General features: G+C 37.5%; 2 protein-coding genes across 3 annotated transcripts in view; both read right to left on the reverse strand.

Moving 5' to 3' along the window:
• LOC125141467 (interferon-induced protein 44-like) overlaps positions 1-7,606 on the reverse strand; it is a 19,179-nt gene extending 11,573 nt beyond the window's left edge. The window contains exons 1-9 of one of the 2 annotated variants that reach the window (XM_047815089.1): positions 7,359-7,606; positions 7,187-7,257; positions 6,496-6,762; positions 6,186-6,216; positions 5,837-6,029; positions 5,590-5,730; positions 5,329-5,500; positions 4,787-4,887; positions 4,061-4,631 (exon numbers count right to left, since the gene is read on the reverse strand). In XM_047815089.1, coding sequence (XP_047671045.1) covers positions 4,458-4,631; positions 4,787-4,887; positions 5,329-5,500; positions 5,590-5,730; positions 5,837-6,029; positions 6,186-6,216; positions 6,496-6,762; positions 7,187-7,257; positions 7,359-7,591 — 1,383 coding nt within the window. In that variant the 5' untranslated portion in view covers positions 7,592-7,606 and the 3' untranslated portion in view covers positions 4,061-4,457. Of the gene's footprint in view, positions 1-4,060; positions 4,632-4,786; positions 4,888-5,328; positions 5,501-5,589; positions 5,731-5,836; positions 6,030-6,185; positions 6,217-6,495; positions 6,763-7,186; positions 7,258-7,358 lie in introns of those variants that run through there. The other variant, XM_047815088.1, reaches the window with a different exon arrangement.
• Positions 7,607-10,648: 3,042 nt separating this feature from the next.
• LOC125141471 (interferon-induced protein 44-like) lies at positions 10,649-14,396 on the reverse strand. Its single transcript, XM_047815101.1, has 5 exons — positions 14,368-14,396; positions 13,059-13,089; positions 12,130-12,301; positions 11,770-11,870; positions 10,649-11,635 (listed from the first exon to the last, which is right to left on the reverse strand). The coding sequence occupies exons 1-5, from the start codon at positions 14,388-14,390 to the stop codon at positions 11,447-11,449; spliced, it is 516 nt and encodes a 171-aa protein (XP_047671057.1). The 5' UTR covers positions 14,391-14,396; the 3' UTR covers positions 10,649-11,446.
• Between the last annotated feature and the right edge of the window lie 539 nt (positions 14,397-14,935).

The following is a 14,935-nucleotide window of genomic DNA, read 5'->3' on the forward strand; positions in this document are numbered from 1 at the left end:
ACAGCTACATCCCCACACACAAAGGAGGCAATGTCCTGGACCACTCTACAGAGACAGCCCTTTTGGATGTCTCTGAGAAGCTACATGCTGCTAGATCAGCCAAATTGTCATCCATCCTTATCCTCCTTGACCTTTCAGCAGAATTTGATATGGTCAACCACAAGGCTCTCTTATCCATCCTCAAGAGTCTTGGGATTTGCGGATCAGCTTGGGAATGGTTTGCTTCCTACCTGGAAGGACGCTCATATCAGGTAACATGGAGGGGAGTGACATCTGGCGTCCCACAGGGCTCAGTACTTGGTCCTCTCTTCTCTTCTTTTCTCTTCTGTATGCTCACTCGCTTGGTGAAGTTATTTTATCACATGGGTTCTCTTACCACTGCTATGCTGATGATACACAACTTATCTTCTCTTTCCCACCCTCAGATGCCACAACTTCTGACCGGATCTCAGCATGTCTGGCAGAAATTTCATCATGGATGACTGCTCATCAGTTAAAGCTAACCCTAACCCTAACCCTAGCAGCATGTAGCTTCTCAGAGACATCCAAAAGGGCTGTCTCTGTAGAGTGAGCTGCTTTAAAGCCAGACTGGTTGGGGTCTCGGAGGTTGTTCTGTGAGAGATAGACAGACAGTTGATTATAGACAATGCGTTCAAGAATTTTTGTAAGAAATGAGAGAAGTGATACCGGTCTGTAGTTACTGATGTCTGATGTATCCAGAGCAGGTTTCTTTAGGATGGGAATAACCCTTGCTCTCTTGAAAGTAGTTGGTACCTGACCAGATGCTATGGATCTATTGACGATAGTGTAAATGAAGGGCAAAAAGTCTTGCAAGATGGTCTAGAGCATACTGGTAGGGAGCGGATCCAATGGGCAGGTGGTAGGATTACAGGACTGGATGAGTTGTAAAATCTCTTCTGCTGTCACAGTTGAGAAATGTGACAACAAAGGTGTAGGGGAATGCATACTCGGAGATTTAAGTGGAGTCGTGGCTGAAGTGAAGGTCCAGCAGATTTCCTCAATCTTCTCCTGGTAGAAAGAAGCAAAGGCTTCTGCAGTCAGGGAGGATGAAGAAGGTGGAGCCAGGGGGTTGAGCAGAGAAGAGATGATGTTGTGGAATTTCCCAGGGTCATGTGAGGAAGCTTCAAGCTTTTCCTTGTAGAAGGAAGTCTTGGCAGCAGTCACATCTGTGGAGAACTTGACAAGAAGTGTTCGGTAAAAATCAAGATCTGCATCAAGTTGTGATTTCTTCCACTTTCTCTCTGATGATCTTAGCTCTCTTCGATTGTTGCACAGTACATCTGAAAGCCAAGGAGCAGAACAAGAAGTTTTCTTGGGTTTAGTGAACATAGGGCAGAGGAAGTCCATAGTTGAGGAAAGAGATGAGAGGAAAGTATCTGTGGCTGAGTCCAAGGGTAGTGAGGAAAAAGATTCAGGATCAGGAAGAGAAGAAAGTGTGCCAGAAGCTACAGATGAAGGGGAGACAGAGTGAAGGTTGCGGCAGGTAAGAGCGAGGGGGTGAGAGGTAGTTTTAGGTAGGATAGGTAGAGTGATGGTGAAGGATACCAGGTGATGATCAGAGACGTGTAGAGGGGTAGCAGTCAGGTCTGTAGCTGGAGAAGGACGGGTGAAGACCAGGTCCAGGACATTGCCTCCTTTGTGTGTGGGGATGTAGCTGTTGAGTGTGAGGGTGAATGAGTCGAGAAGAGACAGGAGGGAAGAAGAATGTAGCTTGTCAGAGGGGAGGTTGAAGTCACCAAGCACCGTCAGGGGGGCGCTATCAGAAGGGAAAGCACTAAGCAGTGAGTCCATTTCTTCCAGGAAGTCTCCTAGGGGACCAGGAGGGCGGTAGACAACAATGATAACAAGGTTGATTGGAGAGGTAACTGAAATGGCATGGAATTCAAAGGAAGAGATGGTTAAATGAGAGAAGAGGAGAGGTGTAAAGCACCATTTCTTTGACAACAATAAACCTGTACCACCACTGCTGCCTGTTTCTCGTGGTGAGTGAGAGAAAGCAGAGGATAAAGCAGCTGTATACTTATTAAGTATATACTTATACTTATTTCATCATGGATGACTGATCATCAGTTAAAGCTCAATCCTAGCAAAACTGAACTGCTGTTCATCCCAGGTGATTCATCCCAGGGTCATGATCTTGCTATATCCTTGCACAACAATCTGATCTCCCCTTCAGCCAAAGCTCGCAACCTTGGGGTAACCATGGACAATCAACTGTCCTTTTCCTCTCATTTTGCTAATGTGACTCGCTCATGTCGGTTCCCTCTCTACAACATTAGAAGGTTTCGGCCATTTTTGTCCACACAGACTGCTCAGGTACTTGTTCAGTCTCTTGTCATTTCTAGACAGGATTACTGCAATAGACTGCTGGCAGGTCTATCTATGAACGCAATCCTTCCTCTGCAAATGATCCAAAATGCAGCTGCCCGGCTTGTTTTCAACCTGCCAAAGTTCTTGCATACCACCCAGCTGCTGCGATCCCTCCACTGGCTTCCGGTAGCTGCATGCATCAGATTCAAAACACTGATGCTGGCCTACAAAGCCAAAAATGGACCAGCTCCCTCTTACCTCAAAGCCCTCATCATTCCTCGCACTGCACCCAGCAACCTCCGATCTACCAGCACTGCTCGACTGGTTCCACCATTTCTCAGGGTAAGAGGCAAGTATACTACAAGGCTCTTCTCTGTTCTGGCACCAAGGTGGTGGAACGAACTTCCCCTAGAGGTCCGGACAGCTGAGTCACTGGCTATTTTCACTTTTTCATTGTAACTTTGAACAAATGTTTTAAATTCATGGTACCTTAAGTATGTAACCTAGTGAACCAGCATTAATGTATTCAATGTTAGAGATATAAGCACTTATGTACGTCGCTCTGGATAAGGGCATCTGCCAAATGCTGTAAATGTAAATATAAAGTAAAATTTTAAAATCAACTCTAAATTTGATGAGAAGCCAATGTAAGGCTAATAAGATGGGAGTAACTGACTCATGTTTGCACATCTTAGTGAGAAGTCTAGCTGCTGAATTTTGAACGAACTGTAATCGAGAGAGAGAGAGAAGATTGGGAGACACCATAATAAAGAGAGTTGCAGTATTCTAGACGTGATATAATGACTGCATGGATCAATGTTTGGAAATCACTTTGGGATAAAAATGATTTTACTTTGGAAATCTGTTGGAGATGGAAAACGCTGGATTTTACCACAGCATTAATCTGTTTGTCGAAGTTAAGGTTGTAGTCATAAAGGACACCCAAGTTCCTAACGCAGAGGGTTTTATGAACAGTGAATGTTTGCAATGCAGTTTTCCGTAGGTCAGAATAGGATTTATCAGGATAATAATTATATTGGGATATATATATACACAGTAAATAATAATAATTGTCCATTTGCATTGAAGGAAATGCACAGCATAGCGTCAATGACGTTGGCCTTTAAATCTGATCTCATATACATTCCTCCTGGACGTGACCCCCTGTTATACAACCAAAAGTTTGAATGTGTGCTGACCAGAGAAAAACAAGACACTCTGTAAAGTCTGCTTGAAGAGTTAAAACTCAACAACTACTGTGACTTGATCGAGAGGTTGGTGAAATGATCCCTTAGTAATAACAAATGATACACCTCATAATATAACTAATGAAATCTGATTAATATAACTAATAGAACTCGGCGTTTGGGTTTTGTGACTCTGAGTTTTCTTGAATTTGTTTGATGATTAATGTTGAAATAATTTTTTTTTTCTGTTTTCATATTCAATCCACACATTTGTGACAATCAAATCAATCAAAGACCTTTTTAAAATCTGTCAGTTCATTGAAATTATTTTTGAAGTTTGTTAGAAACCATTTAATTTTACTAACATTCTCTGGTGGCCATCACCGGTATTTCATTTTATTTACTGTAAGTGTATATTTACTGTAGCAGGAAATGTTTGTTGCATCCTTTGTATTGTTTAAGCTAATTATTTTGTAATGTGCATTTTCATTATGTAATATATACATTTTATTGGTAAAAATTTGATCAAACTTACATGGGTATGCATTGTATAGTTTTATTCACACATTGATAATGATACATAAGAATTTTTAAAATTAAAAACAGATAAAATGTAACATTCAATATATGAAAATATATCCACATAAATCCTATCACATTACAGAAACTGAGCTAAATATAAAAGATCTGAAATGTCTGAAAAGCTCCATGTTAGCATTACACTCTTTATTCAGGCTGTGATACTGATGCACAATTCCAAATCAATTCTGTATTCAAGTAAAAATCTAAACTCTTATATACTTAAAAAGCAAAATGAAATGTAATCATTAAAATATTTGCAATAATTATTGGATTAATATGAATATCTGAGTAACTCATTAGACAAGCTTTAAAATTGTTTGTCACTTATCATGTGAACTTTCTTTATTCACAGGTTGATTATTTTTGTGATCTCTTTTTGAGCACATAGTCATTAGCCCAGTAGATAATCTGTGTTAAGGCATCGAGCATCAGGCAGTTTATAGCTTCATTCATGTGGCTCTGCTCATGATAGTTCAAGACAGGAAAGATACGGTTCACAGTCACACCAAGTTCATTACTGCATTTCTCCATCTGGATAAACACAAACACACACACACACACACACACACACACACACACACACACACACACACACACACACACACACACACACACACACAAATATACATATGATGTCACAATTTGTAATTAGGAAACTGCAGTTTTCAATGTGATAAATTACTCACATTATCTTTGATCTTCCTGCTTTTGTAGACATTTTGCAGGTTCTCCTTGGGTATTGGACATGCGAGGTCTACTCTTGTCATGAAAACCACTTGAGGTATTCCTGTAACATAATCAAAAAACACACACATAACAATTTAGTCATTTCAGTGTAAAACCTTAGAAGTGTGCTGGATTTGTGCAGTCTGATTAATGATTAGTTTATTGGTTTTATGTTTCTGTACTAAAATTTCTACCAACCCAAATGAATTTTTTCCAGTTCAAATGTTTCTAGGTATTCTAAACTGCAGACAATCTTAATTCATATGTTTTGTACATGTAATACGATCCAGTTATGCTATTATGGAGAGCGAGGTTTTGGTCTCAATGTAGAAATGAGAATCATGTGAGTCAGAGTATCAGAGCAGTCAAAATTTTAATAGTGCTGTTTTATTTTTATTGTTACACAAATGAAGGGGAATGGAATGAATTGATTATATGCAATTCATTACAAAACATATATTTAATAAATTTAAATATATTTTAAATATTATGAATGACTCACCCATGCTGCTTGCTGCTTTCATGACACTCTTCATTTTTTGGTTAAACCTTTCGTCTTGGGTTGAAATTTTGTCAGCTGGCATGACGAACACCAGGCAGTGCATCTGATCACTCAGGGTGGGGTTTTTATTGTAGTAAGGGCTGCTTTCAGACAGTGGAGTTTGAGGGTTGAACTGAAGAAAAGAGGGATCAATAAAGACGTATGATTTGATTAGGGCAAATTACTGTAATGTGAATTCAACAGATTGTAAGTGTTACACACCGGGTAACCCTCCTTAATGTAACCTTTTAAAGCACTGATGATATCTTCATTGAGGACTCCAGAGTCTTTTTCCGCACCCATTATATCATTGAAGGCAAAAGGAAATGATCCTTCTTCATTTGCAAATTCAAATCGTTCATACTGTAAAGTTACAGAAAACCATGTTAAAGTTTAACTAGATAACTGTTTCATGCATACAAAGTGAAAGGAAGTCACACACATGTAGGACTACATAATATAGACTCACGTGTAGAGTATGACTCGTTGTTGATCCTGAAGCAGCCAGACAGTTGATAAACTGACGGCCTTCAAAAATGGACCTGATGGTGTTTATGGTGCTGGACTTTCCTGCTCCAACTGGTCCACAGACAAGGAATCGGAGCTCTTGAACTTCATTACAAATTTGAAATGTCTTGAGAGACTTTAACATTCTCTCTTGTCTGAAGAAAAAATATTTATATTTAATAATTACATTATTATAATTGTTCATATTTAATTTTTTTATATTTGTACAATCCACTGCGTATGTGCCATCATCTAAGATCTTTATGGATAATGGTACTTTGCACATAACCAAAACATGTTTGTGAACTTACTTCCAGTCCACTTTCCTCCATTCTTTTATAACTGTAAAAACAATACAATATTAACATGCTATGGATTAATATTAATATTAATATTAGTATGTATATAACTTCACTAACAGTATATTCCCATTCTTAGGAGGTGCATTGTAAAAAGAAATTACGCCCTCCTTTATTTATTACCGCTGAAATGTTTTAAACCTGTACGATTTTCACCATTATATAGTCATTGCTATGTATTTGTCTGATTAGGAATAGTTGTTATTATTAGCATTACTCTAGTTAACTGATATTTCATGTAATAATGAATTCTGTTACTTACTGATTCTCACAAATGCAGAGCATGAAGTGGAACCTGAACTGTTGCTCAGGGTTACAGTGTATTTTCCTTCATCACCCTCCACAGCGTTTGAAATTTCCAAGACACAATTTGTACCAATTGTTCTCACTTTGTGCTTGCCCTCAACACAACGCAATTTTTGGTCATGCTTTTCCCATGAGACTGTTACATCTTCTGTGTTTGCCTTACAGGAAAGAATAATCGTCTGTCCATGTTCAACTTGTTTCTCAGCCAGAACTGTGACAAATTCTGTTAAACAGATAAGAAAAATGTAATTAAATTCAAATATTATAAAATGTATGTAGATATATGTTTGTATTTCAGGTCATGAGCATGTCGAGCCAACCGTACACTCCTCAGGATGCTTAAAGAATTGTTTTAGTATTTTTCCTTTCATATATTTTCAAAATGCATAAAATTAGATTTAAACATTCGTTAGTTCATCTGAACCAGCTAACGTGTGTTAGATTAGGCCATCGTCATGTACAGAGCCCAAACTCCCGATATCTCTTTTTAATTATTTAATTATAACACATTCAGAATTATATTTAACAAGTTATTCTGCAAGAATGCACCAGTTCCAGAGTCACTGTGGTAAATTTCTGATATATTTCAGACCCTAAATTAACATTAGACCGTGTTGAATGAAATGTTTCAGTTTGTGTTTACATACCAGGTTTAATTGAAGTTAATCCCAGGTATAAGCCTATATTCTTAAACATATTGGTATTAGATACTGCAGCCCTGTGGAGAATGAAAACAGTCACGCAGCAAATCAAAAATTAGTAAATGTGTCCCACAGTACTAGGTTGTACCTGTAATTAAAGACACTTATGAACACTTACCTTGTGTGAAGCTCCGAGTGAGATTTAAGGTCTGTGTGTGTTTCTCTGGCTGCGGTTCTAAATGTGCAGCTCAGCTCGTCTTCCTCTCGACTGCTGACCCTTCTTCCTGTTTTGCTGTTTGCTGCAGAGGGGAAGGGGAGCGTTATTGAGAGAACGAAAGTGAAATGTATCTGGCAGTTTTTTATAGCTTGAATAATTGAAACTTTTATGCTATTGTAATTCTGAATCTGCATGCTTATGCTTGTCTTGAATTCCCTGCACAGTAACCGTGGTAACCATAATCATAAACATTGTTCTCATGTTGTTATTTTTTCTTTCCTGCTGTTTTATCATTGTCCTGGGTGGCACTAAGGAGAGGTTTTATATCTTTATATATATTTTATTTATATATTTATATATACAGTGGTGTGGAAAAGTGTTAGCCCCCTTCCTGATTTTTTCATTATTATTTTTTTTGCACATTTTTCACACTTTAATGTTTCAGATCATCAAACAAATTTGAATATTTGTCAAAGATAACATGAGTAAACACAACATGCAGCTTTTAAATGAAGGTTTTTATTATTAAGGGAAAACAAAATACAGACACATTTTCACACAGGGCCATGTGGGTTTGTATTTTGATTTCCCTTAATAATAAAAACCTTCTGGTTTATCTTCATAAATTTTAGTGCTTATTTACCTGCAGTGTGTCTAAGATCAGACCAAGCCTGATAACTAAACATGTGGAGGCATGCAGCTTATTTCATGTGGCATTTTGGCATTTAGTTGAAAGCTCTGGGAAAAACTCAGCAGGGCTGAATAAACATTTGTATTAAAAAAAATCAAAGTATTAAAGGCAATTAACAAAAAATAATAACAGGATATAGTTACACAGTAAATAATAATAATGTGTTATAATTCATTATAACAATATAACTGCAATCTGACTATAAAATTCTAAGTTCAAATTTAAATAAGAAATCATCAGCCAAACTCACAAAGTTTATTGACAGTTGTATAGACAGCAATCAACCAGCTGGTACCAGGGATACAAGTTTGTCCAGTAGACGTTACTTGCACCAAAATACTGCTGGTTACAGTAACCTTACATACAGATCTGATATGCCCCCATTTTAGTCTTTATTCTCATCTCTGAGCTTCTTCTTCAACACAACTCACATTTTGCCATGGGTATGTATAAACTTCTTGAACTTTGTAAGCTTGGTGCTCATCAGCACTTTTTCTTATATGATTTAATTTTGTTCTTCCATTGTTCTGTTTCTTAGAATATTTTTAGTGCAGTAGCCATCAGTTTACTCATTAACTAAGTAGCCAGAGTCTGTTCATGCTTACTAAGGCGCTATGAACCTATGTGTTGTTATCCAGCTTCAATCTCTACATGGGTTGAGCAACTTTTGAGTGAAGCCACCATTCCTATTCCTATTCCTTCCCCTGTTGCTGACCTTCTCACTGATATCATCACTCTTTATACTAAGGATATGGAGAGTCATAGTCGACTTATTGACACATTTGCTTTTCACCTCCATGAGCTTAATGGCCTGTGCACTGTATAATGTTTAACTTTCTTATGTATGTTCTTTTTCCACTCTTTCACCTTTTCCTTACCTCATGTTCTCCTTTACATTATTTTAGAGAAAAATTTCCCACATAATTCTCCCTTTTGTGGCTGCAAAAGCGGTGGGTGGACAAGGGAAGCATATCTTACTTTATGGTATTACAATTACCATATATACCATCATGCATCATTCATTTAAACTCTCCAGAGATAAGAGTCCAGAGGTGAGCGAAAAATCCCTCTCATACTTGCCAATTGAAAAGGGAAAATTTCTCAACTTGCCAGCATTTGTGCTTTTATTCATCACCCGGAGTATTCATCACCCGGACTCTATATACAAATATCTACCCCTGACATGTTACTTTCATGCCGTCTCTTAGAACGCTGTACTTCTGCTCCTTGTGGCTTTGCAACGTGTAAAGGGGCTTGGTGGGGAACAGGGGAGAGGTTACTAGCACTTCATCCTGATCCCTAGGCTGCATCCCTGCCCTTGTGCATGTATAGCTTCCAAGAGATATTCTACCTTTACAGGTAGGTTAGCCCACAGTCTATTGTTCCCTGCACAAATTGTGATGATCTGCAGGTTCTTCCAAATGGGTGTGTTTAAGGAGAACCATTGTAGTCCCTCCACCTCGAACCCATACAATATCATCAAGTGATATTTTGTGTATGTCATCCAGATCTGAATTATCCTCCTTTTTTAAGGGTCCATACACATGTTTCTCCCTGGCAGCTACCCATTTTCTGTCCATGGTAATCACACAGCAGATAATTAGCATTAATATTAACAAGAATGTTGCCATCACCGTCCCCATTCGTGTTAGAGTGGCCCTCCAACTTCCTGAGAACAACCAGTACAACCAACTTTCTCCTTTCGCATCTGGTTTGTAGGTGTCCTGTACATGCTCATCGCACAGGTCTTCCAATTTTGAGGGCAACAGTGAGGTTGCCTCCTTCCCCTGCATGCGTTCATCTCTGAGCAACATTCAGAATAACCGAGCAACATTCATCTCCGATTAGGCTACACAATCCATCATCAGGTGCTATCATTGTGTCGATGGCCAAATTATTTTGCAATGCCATTACGGATACTGCATGTACTGTAATTGTTACTTGATTCCCTGAAAGGCTAGGATAGTAGCTTTTACAAATCGCTGCTGATTATACCATATGAAGTTAATCCATTCAGCATTTTTCTTTGAAACCATAGTAAAAACAAGATTGATCCACGGCTACTTGTCCCTGAGCTCTGTAATCGCCGGGCATGCCTACAAGGAACCCCCCTCGATGTACCTGTAGTTTTAGGGTGGCTGAGATCACACACGGGGGAGCTGAAGCCACCCTAAAAAAGGACTAGAACCGCCCCTGGTGTAGGGGCATCTGTATTCGGCCTGAACGTAATGAAACAGGCGTACTGTTTAAATGTATTTCACTGCACAGACAAATCAATCTATGACATCAAAGTTCCGCAAGAGCCATTCAAAAGCTTATCATTCTCACGTTACATTGATCTCATGTGTCAATCGATCCGTGCCGTGCAGATTGTTAATCTCTCTATTGTGATATGCCTCAATGGCAAATAATCATACAAAAAATGCTAAATTAGTACATAACTACATAAGAACAACTTCTATATCGCGATATGCTCAATGCAAATAATCAGAATAAAAATCATGTGTTAAATTGTTTATTGTTCAGAGCACATGAACAGGAGCTTATTTTTTATATATAAAAAAAACCTCAGCATCACATATTGTATTTAGATAACATTGTATTTTATAAGATATATAAATAATGACTTCAACACGAGGAAATCCAAAGTAGCATCGAGCAGTACCAAAAAGCCAGCCGTGACAGCGGAGATGTTCGCAGATGTGACTGTTTATGTAACCAGCAAAAGAAGCCTAGGCCAATGTAGGTTGGAAGCGAGTTTTCAGTTTGTTAGAAACCATTTAATTTTACTAACATTCTCTGGTGGCCATCACCGGTATTTCATTTTATTCACTGTAAGTGTATATTTACTGTAGCAGGAAATGTTTGTTGTATTATTTAAGCTAATTATTTTTTAATGGGTTATAAAGTTTCATTTTAACATGTATTATTTACATTTTATTGGTAAAATGGGTATGCATTGCATAGTATTATTTACAGATTAATAATAATAATAATAATAATAATACATCAGAGTTTTTATACAAAAATGCATCAATGTTACATTCAATATATGAAAATATATCCACATAAATCCTATTACATTACAGAAACTGAGCAAAATATAAAAGATCTGAAATGTCTGAAAAGCTCCATGTAAGCATTACACTCTTTATTCAGGCTGTGATACTGATGCACAATTCCAAATCAATTCTATAATCAAGTAAAAATCCTTTACCAAAATCTTTTATATACTTAAAAAGCAAAATGAAATGTAATCATTAATATATTTGCATTAATTATTGGATTAATATGAATATATGAGTAACTCGTTAGACAAGCTTTAAAACTTGTTTGTCACTTATCATGTGAACTTTCTTTATTCACACTTTGATTGTTGTTGTGAACTCTTTTTGAGCACATAGTCATTAGCCCAGTAGATAATCTTTGTTAAGGCATCGAGCATCAGGCAGTTTATATCTTCATTCATGTGGATCTGCTCATGATAGTTCATGACAGGAAAGATACGGTTCACAGTCACACCCAGTTCATAACTGCATTTCTGCATCTACAGTAAACACACACACACACACACACACACACACACACACACACACACACACACACACACACAAACAAAAATATACATATGATGTCAAATTTTTTAGTTATATTAGTTTTCAATATGTAAAAATGACTCACATTGTCTTTGATCTTCTTGCTTTTGTAGACATTTTGCAGGTTCTCCTTGGGTATTGGACATGCGAGGTCTACTCTTGTCATGAAAACCACTTGAGGAATTCCTGTAACATAATCAGGAAACACACACATAACAATTCAGTCATTTCAGTGTAAAACCTTAGAAGTGTGCTGGATTTGTGCAGTCTGATTAATGATCAGTTTATTGGATTTATGTTTCACTGTTAAAATTTCTGCCAACCAAATAAATTGTTTTTATTGTTACACAAATGAAGAGGAAAGAAATGAATTGATTAAATGTATTTAATTTAAAAAATTTATTTAATAAATTTAGATATATTTTTAATATCATGACTGACTCACCCATGCTGCTTGCTGCGTTCATGACACTCTTCATTTTTTGCATAACCTTTTTGTCTTGGGTTGAAATTGTGTCAGCTGGCATGACGAACACCAGGCAGTGCATCTGATCACTCAGGGTGGGGTTTTTATTGTAGTAAAGGCTGTTTTCAGACAGTGGAGTTTCAGAGTTGAACTGAAGAAAAGAGAGTTCTATAAAGATTGTTTATACATGTAGTAATTTCTAGTGACATTTGTTATTTATGTATGATGTGATTAGGGCAAACTACTATAATGTGAATTCAATAGAGTGTAAGTGTCACACACCGGGTAACCCTCTTTAATGTGACCTTTTAAAGCACTGATGATATCTTCATTGAGGACTCCAGAGTCTTTTTCCATACCCATCATATCATTGAAGGCAAAAGGAAATGATCCTTCTTCATCTGCGATTTGATATCATTCATACTGTAATGTTACAGAAAACCATGTTAAAGTTTAACTAGATAACTGTCTCATGCGTACAAAGTGAAATGAAGTCACGCACATAGGACTGCGTAATATAGACTCACGTATAGAGTATAACTCATTGTTGATCCTGCAGCAGCCAGACAGTCGATAAACTGATGGCCTTCAAAAATGGATCTGATGGTGTTTATGGTTCTGGACTTTCCTGCTCCAACTGGTCCACAGAGGAGGAATCGGAGCTCTTTGACTTTATTACAAATTTTAAATGTCTTGAGAGACTTTAACATTCTCTCTTGTCTGAAGAAAAAATGTGATTCCAGCATATTTATATTTAATAATTAAATTATTATATTTTATATTTACCTATTTAATATTCATATTTAACTATTTAAACATTTGTGCAATCCACTGTTCATGTGCCATCGTCTAAGATCTTTATGTATAAATGTACTTTGCATATAACCAAAACATGTTTGTGAACTTACTTCCATTCCACTTTCCTCCATTCTTTTATAACTGTAAAAACAATACAATATTAACATGCTATGAATTAATATTAAAATTAGTATGTATATAACTTCACTAACTGTATATTCCCATTCTTAGGAGGTGCATTGTAAAAAGAAATTATGCACTCCTTTATTTATTAGTGCCTTTAATATTAACTGCATTGTCCTCACCAAGTTTGGCATAAACCAAACAATGCATATCACCAAAAACCCCTCATACCAATTATTAAACCTGGTGATGCATGGAGGATTTATCCATCTGTCCAGCCACTTAATCTGGGTGGGAATTGGGTCAATAAGCAGGGCAATGATCAAATCAACATTAGAATGGCTAAAGAAGACAAAAGTGAAGGAGTTGGAATATTGATCAAGCTGTAGTTCACCCATCCTTTCCCAGTTACAGACATGACTGCTATCCCACTACCAAGTGATCATAACCTGGTATCCTTCACCATCACTCTCCCTATCCTACCTAAAACTAACTCTCACCCCCACTCTTTTACCCAACTCAAAATCCACTCTGTCTCCCCTTCTTCTGTAGCTTCCGGCAATCTTTCTTCTCTTCCTGATACTCATTTTCCTCAGTACCCTTGGACTCAGCCACAGACACTTTCCTCTCCTCTCTTTCCTCAACCACGGACCTTCTCTGCCCTTTGTACACTAAACCAAAGAAAACTCCTTGTTCTGCTCCTTGGCTTTCAGATGTGTTGTGCAACAATTGAAGAGAGCTAAACTCATCCAAGAGAAAGTGGAAGAAATCACAACTTGATGCAGATCTTGACTCTTGCTGAAACAATCCTGGCCGAGTTCTCCTCAGATGTGACTTCTGCCAAGACATCCTTCTACAAAGAAAAGAAAGAAACCCCTCAGCTCTACCTGCTTCATCCTCCCTGACTGCAGAAGCCTTTGCTTCTTTCTAGCATGAGAAGATTGAGGAAATCTGCAGGACCTTCACTTCTGCTCCGACTGCACTTACATCTCACCGTCTTACATTACACCCTGCTGCTCCGATCCCTCCACTGGCTTCAGTTAGATTCAAAACACTGATGCTTGCTTACATAGACAAAAATGGACCAGCTCTCTCCTACCTCAAAGCCCTCATCACTCCTCACACTGCACCTTGCACCTTCAGATCTACTGCTCGACTGGATAAGGGCGTCTGCCAAATGATGTAAATGTATAATTTTTAAGCCTGTATAATTAAGATCACTCATTATATAGTTATTATTAGCATTACTCTAGTTAACTAATATCATTTCATGTAGTAATGACTTCTGTTACTTACTGATTCTCACAAGTGCAGAGCATGAGGTGGAACCTGAACTGTTGCTCAGAGTTACGGTGTATTTTCCTTCATCACCCTCCACAGCGTTTGATATTTCCAAGACACAATTTATACCAATTGTTCTCACTTTGTGCTTGCCCTCAACACAAATCAATTTTTGGCCTTGCTTTTCCCATGAGACTGTTACATATGTTGTGTTTGCCTCACAGGAAAGAATAATCATCTGTCCATGTTCAACTTGTTTATCAGCAAGAACTGTGACAAATTCTCTTAAACGGATAAGAAAAATGTAAATAAATTAAAATATTCTAAAATGTATATAGATATATGTTTGTATTTCAGGTCATGAGCATGTCGAGCCAACCGTACACTCCTCAGGATGCTTAAAGAATTCTTTTAGAATTTTTCCTTTCATATATTTTCAAAATGCTTAAAATTAGATTTAAACATTCAATAGTTCATCTGAACCAGCTAACGTGTGTTAGATTAGACCATCGTCATGTACAGAGCCCAAACTCCCAATATCTCTGTTTAAATTACTGAATAATTATTTAATTATAACACATTC

The sequence above is a fragment of the Tachysurus fulvidraco genome, chromosome 6, assembly GCF_022655615.1.
Source record: "Tachysurus fulvidraco isolate hzauxx_2018 chromosome 6, HZAU_PFXX_2.0, whole genome shotgun sequence".
In the NCBI taxonomy this organism is placed as follows: domain Eukaryota; kingdom Metazoa; phylum Chordata; class Actinopteri; order Siluriformes; family Bagridae; genus Tachysurus; species Tachysurus fulvidraco.